This window comes from Aphidius gifuensis, linkage group LG2 (assembly GCF_014905175.1).
Source record: "Aphidius gifuensis isolate YNYX2018 linkage group LG2, ASM1490517v1, whole genome shotgun sequence".
NCBI classification, from domain to species: Eukaryota; Metazoa; Arthropoda; class Insecta; order Hymenoptera; family Braconidae; genus Aphidius; species Aphidius gifuensis.
In genome coordinates this window covers 4,000,953-4,016,760 of record NC_057789.1, presented here as the reverse complement: position 1 = coordinate 4,016,760, position 15,808 = coordinate 4,000,953, and the positions used below count along the sequence as shown (strand labels likewise).

The 15,808-nt window shown below is 26.1% G+C and overlaps 2 protein-coding genes across 5 annotated transcripts; both read left to right on the top strand.

The window, feature by feature from the left end:
• The first annotated feature begins 322 nt into the window (after positions 1-322).
• On the top strand, positions 323-6,244 carry LOC122848351 (LIM domain kinase 1). Of its 4 annotated transcripts, none has more exons than XM_044146360.1 (6): positions 323-575; positions 1,160-1,292; positions 1,385-1,828; positions 2,083-2,175; positions 2,407-2,539; positions 2,608-6,244. In XM_044146360.1, the coding sequence occupies exons 1-6, from the start codon at positions 554-556 to the stop codon at positions 5,254-5,256; spliced, it is 3,474 nt and encodes a 1,157-aa protein (XP_044002295.1). In that variant the 5' UTR covers positions 323-553; the 3' UTR covers positions 5,257-6,244. The 4 variants fall into 4 exon arrangements, with proteins under 4 accessions (XP_044002295.1, XP_044002294.1, XP_044002298.1 ...); XM_044146359.1 differs by having other exon boundaries at positions 323-578; XM_044146363.1 differs by lacking the exon at positions 2,083-2,175.
• A 3,552-nt stretch (positions 6,245-9,796) lies between these two features.
• On the top strand, positions 9,797-10,611 carry LOC122849388 (lipopolysaccharide-induced tumor necrosis factor-alpha factor homolog). The gene is made up of 2 exons (XM_044148084.1): positions 9,797-9,926; positions 10,181-10,611. Exon 2 carries the CDS (start codon positions 10,207-10,209, stop codon positions 10,609-10,611), a length of 405 nt encoding a protein of 134 aa, XP_044004019.1. The 5' UTR covers positions 9,797-9,926; positions 10,181-10,206.
• The last annotated feature ends 5,197 nt before the right edge of the window (positions 10,612-15,808 follow it).

The window sequence follows — 15,808 nt, the reverse complement described above, 5'->3', positions numbered from 1 at the left end:
ATAATGAAAGATTTTCCAACAATAATAATTTTTTTTTTTATTTAACAAATGACTAAGAAGAAAAAAAAAAAAAATAGAAAAACTTGAATTATAATAATGAAGAATCTAGGGCTGGCATTCAAAAAGAAAATTCGGTCAAATGTTTTTTTTTTTTTTATAAATAGTCAAAAGCAATAGAGTAATAAAAAAATAAAAAATAGAGTAAAATCAATTGTTGAGCTGTTATCAGTAAGTGAAAAAAAAATTTTTTATAAATCCCGCCATGTGTCCTAGATATCCCTACTACTTTGATAGAAAAAAAAGAGAACCATCATGGCTGAAAACGTCAAGTTTGTTTGTTGATAATAATAAAAAGAAATAAAATTTTTATCATATTCTCATTTCTCGTGGGTGTACTTATACACATTTACTTGTTCAATTGTGTGTACATATTGTCATTATGATTATTATCAATGAAAGAGAGAGGGAATTATAACTAAAGTAGGAGTTACATACGTGAATAATTGACAAGAAATAAAAAAAAAAATATTAGCTAGCTTTTACAGATGCCGTGATGGACGAATTAAATACCAGTGGTGGTATGTTTTTATAAATTTTTAATTATTGTTTATTAATTTAATAATCATTTGATGATTGTTATTATCATGTTATTGTTTATAAATTTATTGTGATTATAAAGAGAATGTGATTTTGTTTTTAGTGATGCTTGACACATCGTAAAATTCGCGTGGGCGTCTTGTCCTTCTCTCACAACAATATTAATGTTGTTGTTATTATTTATTAACAATAATAGATAATTATTTATTAACAATATTTATTATTATTTATAATTTAATAATAATATTTTAATTATTAAATTCAGAAATAATTAATATAAAAGAGCAATGAAATGTATCTTTAAAAAAAAATTTAAAATGTCGTTTGTTTGGTAGTTTGACAGCAGCAATTTAATAAAATGTGCGCGTTTTATTGTTGAATATATGATTCATTTGATATATTTATAATAATGTCTATTGGTAAAAAAAATTTGCAAATTAAATTTATTGTGTTTATTAAAATAAAGTCAAACGTATTCTTGGAAATGTTTTTTTTTGATAAATGTAAACAAATGTTATTTTTATAATTGTTTATTTATTTTGGAGTAATATTATTTTTCCAGGTGGTGGTGGTGATGATGTTTGTGAAGAAGGTGAAGGTGAAGGACCTTTAATTTGTGCTGGATGTCTCAATGCTATTGATGAGGATGAATTTGTTCAGGCATTAAATCAAGAATGGCATATTGATTGTTTCCAGTTAGTATATAATTACAATTGTCTATAAAATAATATTGTAACAATTGTTAAATTGTTTAAAATATATATTAATTGGATATTTTATTACTTAGATGTTCAGCGTGTGATGTGGCTCTTAATTCATGGTACTTTGAAAAAGATGGATTATTATTTTGTAAAGATGATTACTGGGCTTCTTACGGTGAAGCATGTCAAGGTTGTGGTCAAGTTATCACTGGACCAGTTATGCTTGCTGGTGATCATAAATTTCATCCAGAATGTTTTGCCTGTAATTTATGCAGTAGCTTTATTGGTGATGGTGAGAGCTATGCACTTGTTGAAAGATCAAAACTTTATTGTGGTTGTTGTTATAAACGACAAATGCAACCACTCAGTAGAACATCAAATTATCCATTTGTTAGAAAACCACATAGCATTAGACTCGTTGAAATACCACCAAATACAAAAGGTCCAGAAAAACAAAGAGGTATTAAATTAACTGTTGATGCAACACCAAGTCCAAGAAGTTATGGATGTGCATTACTTCGAATTTCAGAGTAAGTTGTTTATTTATTTATTCATTTATTTATTGATATCATGTCATCATGTTATTATTAAATTCAGGAAAATTAATTGAACAAAAATATGAGCACTTTTGTCAAGCTTGATGAAGCTTGATTTATTGTATTTTTATTTTCCATTCATCAAATAATTGTCATATTTTTTTTTGTTTAAAAATTTAACAATATTATTTATTTTTTTTATTACTTTTGTATATATAATTATATTCGATTGTCATTAACTATCACAGGCTAATGAGAAATGTACGGGGAAAGATCAATAAGCTGGTTGCCTCTGTCTTGGAGGTTCTATTTAATTTATGCTGCAGATTCGTTGATAATAGGTACAAATATACCTGATTAATATATTATCAATGCACGAATATTGAATTTTATTAAAACACTAATTTTTATTTTTTATTGATTATTTTATTTATGTTGTTCTGGTTGTTGTTATTGTTGATGTTGATGTTGTTTATTTTTTTTTTCTAAACACAGAGTTAAATTAAAAGGCAAAAAAGTAAATATTAAATATTATTAGTGAATAGTTTAATTAACATGAGTATATATTTCAGACTCAACATGTCAGGTGACTTGATGTCACTACATATTGGTGATAGAATACTTGAAATAAATGGTACACCAGTTAAGGATCAACCAGTCGAGAGTATTGAAGATTTAATAAGATATTCAGATTCAGTTTTACAAGTAAGAATTTATTTAAAATAATTATTAATTTGAATTGTGTTTATTATGGATTAATTTATTTTATACAGTTGACAATTGAACATGATCCTGATGCTCTATCAAAACGTACAAATTTTCCAACATCACCATCAGCAATTTTATCAACAGCAACAAGTCCAATATCAAGTCCTGAAAGTAAAGAAAGATTATTCAAACGTCGAGATGAGGGCTACATAAGTGGCAATAGAAGTAGACAATTACGAAGATCACGTGATCCAACAAATAAAGAACGTAGTAGTTCAATGTCAAGGTTACTTGATTGTTCACCACCATCAAGTTCAACATGTGATTTAAATAGAACTCGATCATTTCGTGTTGAGCCAAAAAATCAACGTATATTTCGTGCAAGTGATTTAGTTAAAGGTGAACTACTTGGTAAAGGTTTTTTTGGACAAGTATATAAAGTAACACATCGTGAAACAAATGAAGTTATGGTTTTAAAAGAATTATATCGTGTTGATGAAGAGGCACAAAAAAATTTTTTAAAAGAAGTTGCTGTATTACGTTCACTTCATCATAATAATGTATTAAGATTTATTGGTGTACTTTATAAAGATAAAAAACTTCATCTTGTTACTGAATTTATATCTGGTGGTACACTTAGAGCATTATTACATGATACAAATGAGCCATTACCTTGGGAACAAAGAACATCATTTGCTAGAGATATTGCTGCAGGAATGGCTTATTTACATTCAATGAATATAATACATCGTGATTTAAATTCTCATAATTGTCTTGTACGTGATGATAAAACAGTTGTTGTTGCTGATTTTGGTCTTGCAAGAATAATAAATAATAATAATAATAATAGTCATGATAAAAAAAGATTTAGTGGTGGTGTTATTGGTGCTGGTGGTGGTAATAATAGTATTAATAATCATGTTGAAATTAAATGTTCAAAAAAAGAGAGGAAAAAACGCTATACTGTTGTTGGTAATCCATATTGGATGGCACCAGAAATGATGAAAGGTAATAAATATGATGAAAAAGTTGATATATTTAGTTTTGGTATTGTTGTTTGTGAAATAATTGGACGTGTACAAGCTGATCCAGATTATTTACCACGTTCATCAGATTTTGGATTAAATCAAAAAGTATTTAGAGAAAAATTTTGTGCAAATTGTCCAGAAACATTTTATATGATTGCATTTTTATGCTGTGATTTAAATCCAGATAAAAGACCGTCATTTGAAGTTATGGAAGTATGGCTTGAGGGTTTAGCTATGCATTTATCTGTTGGTGCAACATTATCATCTGATTTGGATTTTGATATACGTCATTATACTGGACCAAGTCCAAGTAGTAGTGAATCAACAACACCAGAAACATTAACACCTGGATTACGACCAATTAAAGAGGCATTTATTGAAAAGAAAAAAAATAATTGTGATGATAGTACACTTGAACGAGAAATTGAAAGAGAAATATCACCACGTAGTAAATATTCAAGGCAAGCTAGTCAAGTTGATAAAATTAGTGGTAAATTTTCACGACAAACCTCAAAATCAAATGATTCAATTGTTCATGATGAAAAACCTGATATTATTCTATCACAAGATCCAAGTGGTTTTAATAATAGATTTTCAAGAAATCAAAATAAATTAAATGACACAGAAATTGAAAAATTTGAAACTGATATTAATAAAATTTCTTTGAAAGATACAAATCAAATAAATGATTTGAAAATTAATAAAATATCTGTATTTCCAGAGCATGAAAAATCATTACCAATTATTGAAAAAATTAAATTTGTTGGACATTCAAATGATGAGCCTATTGTTGAACAAAAAAATATTGATAATAATTTTTTATACAAATTAAATTCAGCATTAAATGAACAAAGTAATATTGAACAAAATCAAATTGATAAATCTTGGAAATCACCAGAAGCTGGTGGTTTTGTTGGTACATATTTTAAACAAATTGGTAAACTTAAAAATAGTATTGAAAAAAATCGAGAAATATCACGTCAACAAATAAATAAAGATATTAATAAAAAAAATAAAAAAGATTCACCAAAAGGTTCATATCTAAGAAGAATGAAAATATCACCAACAAAAGAACAAACTAAAAATGCTTTTACAAGTATTCGACAAATACAACAATTAACAAATGATAATAAAAATTTATTAGAAAATGATAATAATAATTTAAAAAGACAATCGAGTATTGCATCAAGTATTGGTTCAATTTTATCACGTCATACAAGTTTAACTGCTTCAGATACATTACCAAAACAAAAATATGTACATCCATTGTATGGAGAAAAAAATAAACTATCACATAGTGATAGTTTTGATTCAAATTCAAGTACATTACGAAAAGCTGATGTCTATCATACTGATAGTTTTTGTTCAAATGATAGTACATTAAAATCCGATGATTATTTGACATTTAAAAATATTGATGAACCAGATATTGACAATACAAATGACGATAAAAATTCATTCAATTATTCAGACTGTTATAAAAATCTTGATTTATGTAGAACAGATAGTTTTTGTACAGACAGTGCTGTTGGTACAATGAAAAGTGATTTTTTTGATGACATTGATATTGCTGAGATGCAAAAAAATCATTTAACAAATGACATTTGTTGTACACATGATAATAATAGCTGTAAAAAAAATCAATCATCAACAACATCATCACCAATTGAAAGCACTGCACTTTGAATTTATAATATAATAATTATTTTACGGATTTTTTACATCCAAAAAAATGCTAGACTAAAACAATCTTTAAATATTAATTAACTCGATATACAAAAAAAAATTTAAATAATATTTTTAAAATAATTAACTTATTTCGAATTTAAAAAAAAAGTTTAGAAACGTGCTAGAAAAAAATAATTTCCATTTGAATAATTTACTATGTGTCATTCTATTTTATGAAAAAAAAAAAAAAGAATTCACAGAAGACATGAGTAAATTAATGTATTTAAAAATGCATTCCTAAATATATTTAAAAAAAAATAAAATAATGTGTTCTTGCCGGTGGAAAAAAATAATTGCAATTGGGTTCGTTGAAAGAATAATAATTATTTTCGGCTTAGGTGAATAAACATTCCATCCAAATTAAAAAAAAAAAGAAGATAGTTAATGATTAAATTTTTTTTTCACAAATAATATTTAGTATATTATTTGTTTAATAATATTTATAAAATTAAAATCGATTAGTCTTTAACGTACGTAATTGTATAAGCAATTTTTATAACGTTGCATTTAAGATGATTAATTATTAGACTTGTTTTATACACTGATATAATTTTGCGTATTTTAAATAGACTGAAAATCATAGATAATGATTTCATTGTTAAACGAAAATTTCATATATACAGTATGAAAAAAGATAAAGAAAAACAAACGAACTCCAAGCCTAATCAACGTGTACCTTTTTTTTTTTTTTTGAGAGAGGATAAATAATATTTATTGAGAATATATCCAATGGCAATATAATTTTTTAGATTTGCAAAATTGCGAAAAGAAATGATGATAATAATAATAACAACTAAGACTAAAAAAATGTATAGGTAACTTAGCTTGTAAATATATTTTAACTAGATTTTTTTTTTTTTTCTTTTTGTACATAAACGCAATCGTCAATGACTAATTCTACACGTCACTCTTTCAAAACACTAATTATATAATTATCATAATTGCGCTTAGTTTATTTTTATTTTTAATTTAACTCAATTTTTTTTTTTCGTAACAATTAATTTATTAATATAAATTATTTATCAAATGTTTTTTTCATTTTCTATCAAATATATTTTATCGAAACGAAGCAATTATTATTATTAATAAATATTTTTTTGGATTGTTAATTTTTTGGGGATTTTAAAAAGTAAATTTATATGATATTGAAATTTTTATTTTCAGCAATATTCGTTTGAATAATGTATTTTTTTTTTTTTCATAAAATTTTCTATTGGCTTTTTAAATATCGGTGCGTAATTAATTTGTTAATTGATGTGTTTTTCAATCAATCATTATCTGTTTACTGCAAAATTTAAAATATGAAAGAAAATAAAAATGTACTATTGATGATTTGAAATAATTCAAGTGCGATAATTGTTGTTGCAATGTTAAACTGTTTTACAATATATATTTTTTGTCACCTCACGGATTTTTGCCAATTACATCAGGGCCATATTAATCGCACTTGACTATTAATTATCAAGCCAGATAAATAAATCGCATAAACGTTAATTGTCTGTGATAGAAAGTGTTTTGAAAATTGTCTAGATTTTATTTGTATTACAAGCATAACTTTTTTTTATTTCAAAGTACGTTTATTATAATTTTAATTTCTCATATTTATTGAGAGTTTAAAATAATTTGATTAATTTTTATTTAACGTAGATATAAATTTAAAAAAAAACTAATGCGATATAATCAAAGGCTCGATATGCCCGACTAACGCAAGACAATTTAATTTAAAAATATTAATTAATGAAGAAATGTAATTTTAATATGTAGAGGTATATCTCGGTATTATACATAATGTTATACATGCAATGTTGCTCGGTCAAACTCAGTATTAATAATTAAAAAGAAATAGTAACAAAAAGCTACTAGCTTAAAATATAAACAGAAATTTATTATCTCATCTCGAGTCATGTGGTTTTTATTTTTTTTTATGAATATAACAAACAGACTATTTATGAATAACAATTTTAAAATATTTATATTTTAATTTTAAACTGACTAAGCAACATTTACAATGCAATTTCGGATCACAAAATTTAAATTTATACATGTGAAAACGAAAAAATAATAATTAATTCCAAAAAATTAAACTTAACTGAGACTAATAAAATTATATCTTTAGAAAAAACAAGAAATATATAAGATAAAATGCATATGCGAATATAAATTGAAAAAAAAAAAAAAAAAAAACAAAAAGAATCTGATGTAATAATTAAGAAATAATAAACTGACCAGCTGCTGGGAAGATGGTGTTTTTTTTTTTATATAAATAAAAATTTGTATTACTAAATATATTGTAAATCAATGAAAAAAATGTTTTTTCTTACTATTTCCTTCATACGTTAACGTTGATTCAATTGATGATAAAAAATGTTATAAATATTTTATAAAATAAATTAATTACATTAGCGAATATTAAAAAAAAAAATATCGCGATAAAAATTACCAAAAATTAAAAGAAGCAATCTAATCAATACAAACAAAAAAAATTACGTGCTATTTGTGACATTAATTTACAAATTCATAATATGTTTGCAATAATTTCTTTTCAATTTTTAATTAATAAAAAAAATAGTTTAAATTTCGCGCTATATGGCAACAGCGACGAGATTATTTTTTTTTTCCACCAACCAGAGATTGTTTAAAGTCACGTGTCTAAAATATAATTTTTTCATTAGTCGATTTTAAACAGCTAAGCCAGTATTCTGCGAATATATTTTTTTCTTTTTTTATGCATCGCGCGACACTTGAAGAATGCGTTGAACTTGTTGAAACCCGTTGAAACAAAGGCACTCAGCATCTCTGACAGAGTAACAACATTTTCGGATTTTTTTAAGTGCGTTATAAAATCCATCAAGCTTAGTTGAATAATAAATTAATTAAAAAAACAATTTGGTTCATCAAATATTATCATAATATTACAAGGTAAAAATTTATAAAAATATTAATTATCATTATTTTTATTGTTTTTTAAAAGATTGATTCAATTTTATCGAATTAATTTCTAACCTTAAATTTTTTTGTCTAGTTAAAAATTAAAATAATTATTTACCTATAAAAATTTATAAATAAATAGAATAATAGATAAATTATAAACTGTAAACTACTCTCGTGACAATTACTGACAAATACAATTTTTTTTTTTAACACATGATACTATCAGATACATTTTGAACAAGGTGACTCATTCATGTATCGGCTTATCAATTTCTTGTTATTATTTAAAGATTGGACCGTGACTTATCACCACTTGGCAAATACAACAGTACATCATTGAAATATTGCTGGCAGTTAAGAAGTGTGTTAAAATTTTTCTGTGAAAATATCTTATATCACTTGGTGTTGAGCAACATCACAGCAAACAATTCAGCTAAAAGGTAAAAATAATAAATTTATTTTCAATAAGAATATTTAACAAATTAAAAATATATTTATATTAATTTAAATCTTTCCAATTTGATAATAATTAGTTGTGTATTATAGAGAAAAAAAAAAATTATTTGCCAGATGTTAACAGAAACATCAAGTTATCTTGTTTCAATTCAATTAAAAAAAAACATGTTTAAATAATTAATTTGAAATTATTTATTTTATTTTTAGATATTTATTTATCGTGCGTATTACGTAAATAAAAATCATGCAAAACCAAGGAGCAGTTTATTCACAGCAGCCAGGACAAGGTACAACTATAGTTGTACCAAATTTAGGCTCTGAATCAACCAGAATGACTTGTCCACATTGTAGATGTATAATAAAGACATCTACTAATAAAAAATTAAGCTCAACTGGATGGTGGAGTGTACTTTGTTTGTGTTGTTTTTGCTGTTGCATTGGTGGTTTAATCCCATGTTGCATGGACAGTTGCAACAATGTTAAACACAGCTGTCCAAAATGTGGTCAGTATTTGGGTGAACTTCGAAATTAATCATCAATTATAATTTTAACAGTTGTGACAATATTTTATTATTGTACTTTATAAAGTTTTTCATAAAATATTTATGTTAAAAAAATAATATTAAATTGACACACCAGTGACAATGACAGTTTTTTATACTATGATAATTTTTCTTAATTAAATAAATAAATAATACTTGATAATTAATTAAATTTTTATTTTATTTATTGTTAATAAATTGATAACCAATATTTATTATTTTAAAAAAATGATAAGATTTATTTTTAACAAGGTGACTAACAGCTTATCAATTATTTTTTATCAAAAGTTTAACAGTATTTTTATTACCAAAGTGTTATTTTGGAATGGCGACTCACTGAATATTTTTTTGCCAATACCATTTGTATAGCTTGATCAAAAAATATAAAAAACAATTTCATCGAAAATTAATACTTAAATATACATGTATATATATATTATTCATCTATTATATTTTTTTTTCATTCTAAAATAATGATTAGGTTTATTTTTGACAAGGTAGTCATCACCTTATCAGTTATTTTTTATTTTAAAAATATTTTTATGACTAAAGTGTTATTCATAGCAGCACACTGAATACAGCAATTTGGAAAAATATTGTTGACGTTAACGACATCAATAGATTAACTAATATTCATAGCCATCAGTCGTGTGTTGAAATCAGCTTTGGACACATCATTGCAAGCAACACAGCTAAAAGGTATTCTATAAAAAAAAATAGTTTAAATTATAATCAAGTAATAATTAAATATTTAAATACATATAAATACATCTATTCATGTAAAGTATTATATATATTAATTAAGCATTTTTTAAACAACGAATTATTTATATAAGAGAAATGAAAAGTAAAAAAAAAATTATTTGCCACGTGTTGAATGAAAAATAAAATTGGGTGGTGCCACGAGAAATATATGTTTGAAAATATAAAAGTAATTTATTTTATTTTTTTAGATATTTGTTGTACGTAAATACAAATCATGGACAAGCCAGCACCACCACCTTATGAACATGAACGACTTTATGGACCACCAGCTAATGGACAACCTCCTTATGGACCACCAATTCATGGACAACCACCTTACGGACCACCAGTTCATGGACAACCTGGTTATGGACCACCAACTCATGCACCACAGCCAGGACCAAGTACAACTGTAGTTGTAACTAGTTTTGGTCCTCAAACTTGCAGGATGACATGTCCTCATTGCCACGCTTTAATTGATACAACTACTGAACGAGAATTAAGTCCAATTGGTTTGTTGAGTGTACTTTTACTATTTGGTTCCCTTTGTTGTTGTATTCCATGTTGCATAGACAGTTGCAACAATGTTAAACATAATTGTCCAAACTGCCGTGCGTATTTGGGTCAATATAAACCTTAAAATTGATAAACTATCATTTCAAAAATTGTATAACATAGATACATTATTGTACTTTATGAAATTTTATTTGTAAAAATAATAATAAAGTACAAAAACGTTTGATAATATAAGCAGCTGTTTGATAAATCATTTACAATAATTATTCTCCTGGTCTATTGATAGATCCACTTAAAAAAAAAAAAAAAATATTAATGAATAACTCAATTATTCTTTAAATAATTTTACAATTATTTTTAAAATTAAAAAAAAACTTTACCAAAACATACGTAACAGTGAAAATGACAATTTACATAATACATTGGTTTTTTTTTTTTTTTTTTTCGACAGGTCAGTCGTCATTTGCTTATCAGTTATTTTTTTATTTTCTAAATATTTCTATGATTCATCGTAGCTTACTGAACACAAAATATTGGTGACAGCTAACTATACGTCAATAGATTAAGTATTCGTTAATTAACACGTCAAGACACACATCATTGCCAAGTAGACAGCTGAAAGGTAGTAAAAAAAATACTACATATTTTAAATATTTAAATACATATATCATAAATGTAAAAAGTTTTATATATTAATTAAACATTCTTTCAACAAATGATTATTTGTGTTGAATGGGACATCAATTTGTCTTGTGCCACGAAAATATATAAAAGTAATTTGTGCATTTATTTTATTTATAGTACCTAGAAAATAAAAAAAAAAAAACCCATGACGTGTATATATTTAATTTTCCAAAATTTTATTATCACTTTTAAGATAAAAAATTATTTAGAAAAATTTGAGGAATATAGGCGCAAAAATATACGTCCATCAGGAAAATATTTGTCATACTATTAGTGCGAGAAAAAAAATTTCTTTTTTTTCGTTAAAAGACAGAGAAATTAAATGAAGAAAAAAAAGAAAAAGAAAGAGACAAATAAAAAAATGATTTGAAGATTGCCTGGCGCCGGTATAACGACACAGCTAGGTAACATGACGTTGTAAATATTTTCTGTCATATATATATTCCTTCAAATATATACATATGTATATGCATTTTTTAAATACTATTAAATATATTGTTAAAAATTGTAGATTTTCAATATCATTGCTTTGAATTATTAGTTGGATAAAACCTTCCACACCGCATCACTGTTGTTTTGTGATTTTAATTTTTAAACCGTGACACCTGGAGTCTAGTATTGGACATTGATGTTAAAGATAGCGGCACTTTGATACCCTGTTAAATACTGTTGTATACTCTCTCGTCTCATTCATTATTGTCAGCATTATTTTATTTTATTTTTTTTATTTATCTACAAGATAGCAGTATAGAAATATTTCTTCTTTGAGACTGAAACACTTTTCTCTATTGTTTCATAAACAGATTGTTCTTAGCTATGTTCCATATAATCCTTTGAACAAATAAAAAAGTTTAAAAATTACAAAATCTTTTCTTTATTTTTCAATCGTAACGAATTTTGTTTTTTTTTTTTTTTCTTTTATTTTATTTAAAAAGATATTTTATTTTCAAAAAAAGATTTAAGATTAACGTTTAACACTAAATGAGATTGTTACATGTGTCAAGAATCGTGTCATTTTCTTTGAAAGATTTAACCCTTAACTTGCGCATCACAGCTTGAATGATCATTATTCATTTATTTTATTTATTTATCTAATCTTAAATGTCGAAGTAATTGATTGAGAATGTAAAAATAAAAAAAAAAAAAGTGAAAAAATGATTAAAACAGATATATATCTAGTTAAATATAAGTGGACCAGCAAGTTGACGCTTGTTTTGTGTGATGAATCAAACAAAAAAAAAAAAGAAAAAAAGGGCTTGTCAATAGGAGTGCATGTCATAATGGAAACTCACACTGATAAATAAAATGTTTCAGGGATTTAAAAAAAAATATATTCTACAAGTGAAAATTATGCTAATAATTTTGACCTGTTTTTTTTAGTTTTGTTATTATTATTTTCCTTTTTTTTTTTTTGGTCCAACACGGTTGCTTTATCTTTTCCAAACGACTATAATTAAAAGTCGATGGTCTTTTTGGAGCCAAAAGACGAGAGCAAAGGGAACCGTGTGGTCATCTTGTATACATAGATATATATATAGTTCAGAAGTACAAACCTGTTACAAGATTTATTTGAGAAAAACGATCCTGAAACGAAATACGACAGACCACCGATTTTAATCTCACGTTTACACCCATTTGACTGCCACCTCGCTTCCCTCGTCAGACATTTAATTTTCTTCCCTCTAACTGCCTGTTATTATTTATTTTTATTTTTTTTTCTTAGCCACGTTTTTTAGACAATAATCTATTTTACCTGCCACTCAAATATGTATATTATTTTTCAAATGTCAATGTATCCTTCTCAAGTCAAAAGTCATTTTATTTGTTTATTTTTTTTTTTTTTAATTAATCATCATTTCATTATGCATGTTTATAATTAAATTTAATGAATTTTTTAAATTTTTTTATGTACTTGGATTTTTTAATCTTGTAAATATTTATATAAAGATTAAATTTACGTAAATTTTCCGTGCGTGTAACTCATCTGCTGAGGAAACCCCAGCGTTTCATATATACCGCAAGCAACGAGTGTTGTTTATGCTTTCCTGTGCTGTGTGCTTTCTTAAATATGCAAATCACGAATTCACATAATGGTATTATCGCGATAGGAGAACGCGCCAGAGGACATGTATACAACGTTAAGATATACACACGTATCTTTTCAAACTCTGCATCTTTTTTTACTCAAAAATTTGCTGCATTATTTTCGTCAAATATACGACGCAATTTACTCAAATTTTCCTTACACTATAAGGTAAATTTATTATTTACAAAATAGATATTTTTTTCTAAATAAAAAAACCTTTATAAATTTGAAATTAATCTATTTAATTCTACTTGAAATGTTTGTTAAATTTTACCAGCTTTATTTACCTTGTTTTATTTATTTATTTTCTCTGGTTTTTTTTTTTTTTTTTTATTGTTTCCGTTTAATGTGTGCATCTAGTTTCATTGCCGCATTTTACGGATAAATTCAACGTAAAAGTGTACTAAACACCAGGAGCTTTGTCAGTTTATTATAATTTTATTCAAATGGCTTGTGGTTTTTCCACGACAGTGTGTTATGTATATATACATTCATACCAAGGCACTTGAATTTAAAGCTTTTTTTCATTCCCTTCAAGTTGAAGGAGTACATAGTTAAATATTTATTATAATATATTTAAAAATACCTGACATTTATCAGTGGCAAGTCAATAAATATACTCAGACATATATCAGTCTGATTTTAATAAATAAAAAAAAAAATATTTGAATTTGTTGGAGCATAGTTTTTCCCTCTCGTTGAATTAGATATAATATATATACTATTCAGTGGACCCCCTGTTGGGAGTATCGGTTACGCTTAAACCACGTTTAAATACTTTGGAAAGGCGTCTTTGGAACACACAGGGGCCCATCAAGGAAAAAAAAGAGCTATATCGGGCCATATACAAATACAACACATCTATTAATGTATACATATACCATGAGAATGAGTGGAAACAAGAGAAAAAAAAAAAAAAAAATCAAGAAGAGACTTGGCGACCAATGGTGGCGCCAAGAAGATCCGTATCTTGGCGCGAGTAGGTCCCATCTCCCCTACCATTATTACAACTACTACAAAAACAACACCACCAAGCATCATCACCGTCAGGCCCTTGGACTCGTGGGTCCCATTTAGATTGCCTGGCTGTATATATGTATTTTTGCTATATAACATTATATACGAAAAATACTAAACAAGGCAAGATGAAAAATAAATGCGTTTAAATAAGAATCAAAGAAGACGAAGAAGAAAAAGAAGATGAAGAAGAAGAAGGAGGAGGAGAAATAAACCGTGGGCTCATCACAGATAACATCTAATTCTGAATCAGTCGTTCGTGTAGGCTTCCATGTAGCGTTTCGATATTATTTTCTGCTTCTTTTCGTATACTGTTGGCTGATTGCCAAGTGTCGTTGCTTTTGCTGGCACAAGCGGGACCCCTTTGTCACAAAAACATACACATATATATAATTGTCAACATACATACATTGATGATATACACATGTGAACTAAATGAGATTGATTCACGGGGCCTGAATGTCGTTTCGATCAACTTGACTCTTGTAGCATCCCATCATGGCCTTGAAAGCTCCTCTCACAATATATATACTCTCAGCTACAACGCTATATGATTCTTCCTGGAAACTTTTCGATATATATCCTTTTACTTATTTATATATATATTTATTTTTTTTTATCCCACTTAATACGTGATCAATTCTATCTAGCTCCAAGAAACTATTAAAGTCTTCTTTTTTAATTACTCTCAACTTGTATTTTAAAGTCGATTTATATTTTTTTATTTTTTTTTATTTTGATATTATATAGATAAATATTTTTATACTGATATACAACAAGCTTTGATGAAGAATATAGATTCAATCTTTTTAATAATAATTTTTTGTGTTTTATAAAAAAAAAAAAAATTATGAAATCTTTGCGTGGATCAACGACAAAGGGGAAACAAAAAAAAAAAATCTGGTGTTTTGTATTCTGCATGGATTTTTCAAAGATATAATTTTTTTTTTTTTTTTTTTATACATATTGTATGACAATGACAACTTGAGATGAACTACTTTTAATATTTAAAATTCAAAAAATATAAATAAAAAAATCATTGACTAAATTATCATTTTGCGAATGATTTATTTTTTTTTTCGCCACGTGATTAACAAAAAAAAAATAAATAAATAAAAATTATTTTCCCACACAATTTTATTGGGACTCATTTGGTTTTTTGAAAATTAAGAAGCATTGAAACGTGTGTTCTTGCCAGACTGGTTCAAATGGCGGTCAGACCGTCGATGTCGCGCGCCACGGGATACCATTGGTCAAAGTGCCGACCAAACTCCATCCAAGGCACTTTTTCACTCAGACATATTTGTTAAAGATAAACCAGTAGTGAGCTGTTAGATATATACATATTTGTATAACCAAAACTTTACTTTATTTAAGTAACATCTTGCACTAGCGATGCAACATTTCTTTTTTGTTATATTACTATATATTTTTTTTCATTTGATTTTTCATTTGTCTTGGATACAACCCTTGTGATGATCCAAACAGCCATTAGCTTCATCAAAAATAACTACCATGTTATTCAAATAATAAT

Excerpts from the sequence above, each read along its gene's own strand:
- LOC122848351 (XM_044146359.1), top strand. The coding sequence starts at position 554 with ATGGACGAATTAAATACCAGTGGTG. Across the intron at positions 1,293-1,384 it reads TGGCATATTGATTGTTTCCA|ATGTTCAGCGTGTGATGTGG; the intron begins GTTAGTATATAA and ends TTTATTACTTAG. Across the intron at positions 2,540-2,607 it reads ATTCAGATTCAGTTTTACAA|TTGACAATTGAACATGATCC; the intron begins GTAAGAATTTAT and ends TATTTTATACAG.
- LOC122849388 (XM_044148084.1), top strand. The coding sequence starts at position 10,207 with ATGGACAAGCCAGCACCACCACCTTATGAACATGAACGACTTTATGGA.